General features: G+C 35.6%; 1 protein-coding gene and 1 long non-coding RNA gene across 2 annotated transcripts; one reads left to right on the plus strand and one right to left on the minus strand.

Annotated features, from left to right (window-relative positions):
• Positions 1–296: 296 nt before the first annotated feature.
• LOC107601409 (uncharacterized) lies at positions 297–1,116 on the minus strand. Its single transcript, XR_001610929.1, has 3 exons — positions 978–1,116; positions 781–843; positions 297–690 (listed from the first exon to the last, which is right to left on the minus strand). It is a non-coding gene; the product is annotated as an uncharacterized lncRNA (long non-coding RNA).
• A 2,373-nt stretch (positions 1,117–3,489) lies between these two features.
• oxld1 (oxidoreductase-like domain containing 1) lies at positions 3,490–5,215 on the plus strand. The gene is made up of 2 exons (XM_016293577.1): positions 3,490–3,668; positions 4,433–5,215. The coding sequence occupies exons 1-2, from the start codon at positions 3,633–3,635 to the stop codon at positions 4,802–4,804; spliced, it is 408 nt and encodes a 135-aa protein (XP_016149063.1). The 5' UTR covers positions 3,490–3,632; the 3' UTR covers positions 4,805–5,215.
• Positions 5,216–5,665: the final 450 nt, after the last annotated feature.

Here is a 5,665-nt window from a genome sequence, read left to right on the forward strand (position 1 = left end):
GTTACTCAGCAACAGCGAGCGTTCTCATAATCATCTCATCTCAGGTGTGGGTCAGGCCATAATCTCATCAACATCACGCATTGTTTGCTCTTGCGAGGCAGAGTGGAAAAAAAAAATAAAAAGCCCTTGTGTGCCTTATATAACACGGACTCCACAGACACATCTTCACAGGCATCCAGCATTGCTTCCAGGAGGTTTTGGTGTACATGGGGGTTGCGGTCACACACTTTCCACCACCATGCTGAGAAAAATTCCTCAATCGGATTCAGAAATGGGGAATATGCTGGAGGAAAAAATAAATAAAAGGGAACAGTGAACCTGGGGTGGGCATTGAACCAGGTGTGAACCAGAGCAGCACGATGGAAACTCACATTATCCCAAATGACAACATATTGGACCTGCTCTGGTTGCCCTGGCTCCCCTTCCTGTTGAAGAATGTTATTGTGCAGCTGATCTAGAAATCTAGAGTTGTGCCGTGTTGTATGGACCCAGTTTGCCATGGTGGTGGAGGACGCCACGATTGCTGATGGCTGCACATATGGTGGTGTTGCCTCCCCTCTGGCCAGGAACTTGTGACCGCACGGTGACCAAGGATGTTGAGCCCTCTTTTGCACTATGTCAGGTTGAACCCTGCCTCAATGAAGATGTATACTCATGTGGGTCAGCCATGGCATCCAGCTCAAAGACCCTCTACAGAAATAAAAATTACAGTACTGTACTGATGTGCCGGAGAGAAAGGCCATGTTCTACACTGTAAACTCTGTACTGTATATCAGTCACCTGCACATATTGGAATCGTTGCTCCTTAACCATTTGAATTCTATAGATGGCCGCCTCTCAGTTCTGCAAAAAAAAAAATGAAAGAACCGCTACTAAATTATGGTCATCCATGATGACTGTGGCAAAAACTACACAGAAAACAAAGCGTGGATTCAATCTATATGCACTACATACATCACCGTAACAAAGCAAGTTACCCGTTTTCCCTCCTGAAAGTACAGACAATGGATGCAACCATGTAACGGTTTAGGTTCGGTTGGACAAACTGTCCAGCTTCTTTCATAGTCCTCCCATGTATGAACACATGATGAGCTACACTCTTAAAAATAAAGGTGCTTCACGATGCCATAGAAGAACCTTTTTGTCTAAATGGTTCCATAAAGAACCTTTAACATCTGAAGAACCTTTCTGTTTCACAGAAGGTTCTTTGTGGCGAAAAAAGGTTCTTCAGATTACAAAAAGTTAAGAAAGAGATGGTTCTTTAAAGAACCTTTGACTGAAAGGTTCTTTGTGGAACCAAAAAATGTCTCTTCTATGGCATCGCTTGAAGAACCTTTTGAAGCACCTTTATTTTTAAGAGTGTAGGGTGGCACGGATTTCATCAGAGACTGCTCGTCTTCATCTTCCATGCTGTTGTCTTGCAACATCAGCATTGTTAGGATCCATTGTTCCAAAGCACATGGACATTGCTCCAGGTCCTATTTAATGACCCTTTAATTCTGATTGGTGTGTTAACAATTTTGAGTCTTAGTGTTTGCACCTGGAGAAAGGTGTGCTCTTTGAGTTTAGCTTCTGATGACTTGAGTTAATTATATTGAGAGCATGTGTTTGCTGAATGAACTTACAGTGCAGTGAATGATTTATTTGGCCACTTTTGTGAAAGTTTTTACAGAATGAGTTTTGAATATTGAAGCATGTGTGGAAATAGGTGAATAGTGTTTACAGTTATGGGAAATGCATGTGTGTGTGTTTGGGAATGACATAAGGGTATCGGTTTTTGTACTATAGAAACCCGTTTTTGTGTTTAAGCAATTGAGAAAAACTGTAAACTCTGATTCTGACGGCACCCATTCACTGCAGCCTAACTATAATAAGATCGTCCAGCATGGACACTCCTGTTCATGCAATCACTAAAAAATTCTAAAAGTTTCAGACCCACCTATGATTTTTCAGACCCCAGTTTACATGACTGTCCCAATGATAACAGTATCACTGAGGACCGGTGTGTGTGTGTGTGTGTGTGTGTGTGTGTTTATATGACGTTATATCATTGCACAATTTTTAAGTTTAACTTGTCAGGCCAGTTGCCTGTTTAATTATTACTTTTGATATCACATTGTGTTCACAGCTAACAAAACATGAATAAACTTGCCCTGCGAATGGGAAAATTCCTCCCTTTTAAGTAAAAAATATTCTCAGCTAATCATTTGAATGGCATGCCTTGTTTTTCAAGACTTAATCACAGGAAAGCCAAGCCTAGTTTTCTCCAAAGAGTAAAACAGGTTTTATTCATGGGAACACTTGATTCTGAGTCATCAGTATCGGTTATCTGAAAGATGCAAATATCCTAAATCAACATTGTTTTATTGTATTATGAACTAGAAGGTTTAAACAGCATATGTATGCTGAAAATTAATAGTTTCCATATATGCAGAATTTATGTAGGTCTCAGGGGTGCTGTGTGTTCGGTTTCTATGGACGTGCCTCTAAAACACACAGTCCTGTGGGAATGACCGGATAATTACATGCATCACTGATAATTCACAATCTGACTGACCATAAAAGTTGATAAACTGGGTAATTTAGGCCTGGTTTCACAGACAGGTCTTAGGTTAAGCCAGGATTAGGCCATAGTTCAATTAGGACATTTTATAAATATGCCTTAGATAAAAAAAGCATTACTGGTGTGCGTCTTGAGGCAAAACAATGAATCTGACATATTTTAAGATCACAAAAGTGCAAGTTTCTTTCAGTTGAAACAGTCCAGACATGCATTTTAGTCTGGGACTATGCTTAGGCCTTGTCTATTAAACCGGGGGTTAGTGTCTATAATTTGATATTAATAATAATGTAGGAACAACTGACCAGCAGAAGTTGATTAAAACTGCATAATGAAATAAAAAGGCAGAATTACGAATATTGACCAAAAACAGCAGGTCCCAATGTTGCTTGTTACTCATTAGCCTACTACACAAATAGGCCTAGCATACAATTTACATCGCAAATATATGCATTTTACAATTAATAATAAATTTTTTTTATATATATATATATATATATATATATATATATGTAGAATATTTATTTTATTAATTTATGAATTGTGTTATAATTAATACTCATTATTATTTTGTATTATTGGATACATGAATTGTTATTATTATTAGTAGTAGTAGTAGCAGCAGCTGTGTTAGTACATTTCTTGTTATTTTGAATCTTATCTGAACTTCTAGACATCTTGTTCTGTGTGTGGCAATGGCGCCATCACCGATTTTTCATGGCAAATGTATGATTATGGTCCATTACTGACATCTACTGGATATAAATTTTAGTGCAGTCTGTTTGCGTTCTCTACAAACCCCGCCTCCTAAGCGCTCTCTCAACTTCTAATTGGCTCAAAGTATTTTCATTCTTCGGTCTGATTGGCTAACTGCATTCGCCCTAGCCGTCACGCATAACAGAGGTCACACATGATTCCAATATGGACGCTTCCAGTTGAAACGTTACCTGCTGTGTGATTTTAAAAATAATGTTTGTAATTTAATTTATTTTGAAGACAGAATACATTCTAATTTATATGGAAAACATGGCGGTTCCTGAAGAGACTGTTTGAGCTGTCATCCACTTCTGCGATGCCTTCACTCAATGTTGTGTCATGTTTGCAAAGGGTGGGTTTGAAAATTCATATATATCTGCTATAATTTGATATAAAAAATACACCGAGCTTGAAGATCTTGTGTTTATTTATTGATTGACTGACACTGACAAAGGGACATTCTTAAAATATGGGAACTGTCTCTTGAATTTTAATTATAAAATCACAAAAAAATATTAAAAGTAAGATAGTATGGTAAGATCATTCTTATTTTCTTATATATATATATATATATATATATATATATATATATATATATATACACTCATGCACTTTGGAAATCTGGAATTTTAAATATATTAATAAATCATATATAAATGGATATATTTTTGCAAACATACGCAATATATATATATATAAATGTTAAAAAATAATGTGTTTTTTAAACCTTAAACCGCATAAACACATTTCATTACATCAAATACACAAAATAATGTTCTTTTTAACAACATCATATGAACCCTTTAATGTATATGAACGTTTTATATGCATTTTTGCATAGATAGATATAGTTTCTCAACGTTTTAGCATTAGTAATTTAGTCAAACACATTTGGAAAAGTGATAATATAATAATAATCTAAATAATGTGTTCCTTTCTTTATTTCATGTTGTTTATCACTGTTTAAAAAAACCTAGCATTATTAAAATACAAAGTTGAAGTTAAAAGATCAAATGTTCCTATTTGAAACTTAGAAAAGCTCAGAGAAAGAAGAGGCTGTTAAAAGATGAACATTGTGAATTCCTGCATAAATCTATTTGCAACTCTTTTCTACAGCTGCACACCTGCTACATGGCTCTCTTCAAAAACAGACCCCATCGCTGGACTGTGTTTTCTCAGAGCAGAGCTTTGCACTACACTGCCTGTGAGCTGCAGTGTTCAAGCTCAGACTCTTCTTCCACCGTCAGCAGTGTACACCAGACACCGACTGTCCCAGAACCTGCAGACGAGGGCCCTCCATCTCCCCCCAGCCACTGCTGCATGAGCGGCTGCCATAACTGTGTGTGGATCGAACATGCTGAAAAACTGCTGAAATATTACAGCGATGGTGGAGACAGAGCTCTGGCTGCCATTGAGGAGAACGTTCTCGATGACAACCTGAAGACTTATCTTAAAATGGAGATCAAGTTACTGAAGAAGAAATCTTGATTATAGTGAACTTGGACTACTTGAATTTTACTGAGAGCAGATTCATAGTGTTTCATAGCAGCAACTATTTGCACATTTTTAATGGGTGAGTCTGACAAAAACACGTCCCGGTCATATTTCACCCCTAAATCAAAAGGAAAAATATTTATGTATATTGCACAAAGACTGTAAATCGTTCCTCCAAAATCCTTATTATCGTAATGCATGCAGTTGTTTTATTTCTGAGTTTTTTTTTTGTAATGTCTTTATAGTGTAGTATTGAAAACAACAATTTGATGAGTTTTTTTTCTTTAAGTACTCTTCACAGAATACAGTACAGTTTATTATAATGAAAATATACATAGGAAAATTGTGAATTGTAATGTTCAATATTACTAGCCTACAGAACTGATTACGCTGGCCTGCAGACTACACCCATGATAAGACTTTATCTAAAAAAACAAACAAACATGTTTTTCTTTAAAATTTTAAAAACAATATTAAATGTTGTTGATGTTATGTATTTATAGATAAGTTTGATCATTTTGTATATTAAGAGAGAGTGTACAATTTCTTATTTATCACTTATTTAATGTGATTGTGGTCTGTGTAACTATTAAGTTATTTAAGACAAAAAAAAGAATTGGTTTGCAATATTTTTTTTTAAATGTTCTAATATTTTTGGAAATGTTTTAATATTTTTTGTTTATTTTATTCAAATTTTTTTTTTTGGGGGGGGGATTATACAACTATGTGAAAGACTACTTGTGCTCACCAAGGATGCATTTATTTGATGTATTTATTTATTTTAAGTTTTAAATATATATATATATATATATATATATATACAGGGGGTACGGAAAGTTCTCAGACCCCCTTAAA

The sequence above is a fragment of the Sinocyclocheilus grahami genome, unplaced genomic scaffold (genome assembly GCF_001515645.1).
Source record: "Sinocyclocheilus grahami isolate Dianchi unplaced genomic scaffold, SAMN03320097.WGS_v1.1 scaffold305.1, whole genome shotgun sequence".
In the NCBI taxonomy this organism is placed as follows: domain Eukaryota; kingdom Metazoa; phylum Chordata; class Actinopteri; order Cypriniformes; family Cyprinidae; genus Sinocyclocheilus; species Sinocyclocheilus grahami.

Bases quoted from the DNA above. Each gene is read 5' to 3' on its own strand.
- oxld1 (XM_016293577.1), top strand. From the start codon at position 3,633: ATGCCTTCACTCAATGTTGTGTCATGTTTGCAAAGG. The intron at 3,669-4,432 runs GTGGGTTTGAAA...TCTTTTCTACAG, and splicing joins TTGTGTCATGTTTGCAAAGG to CTGCACACCTGCTACATGGC.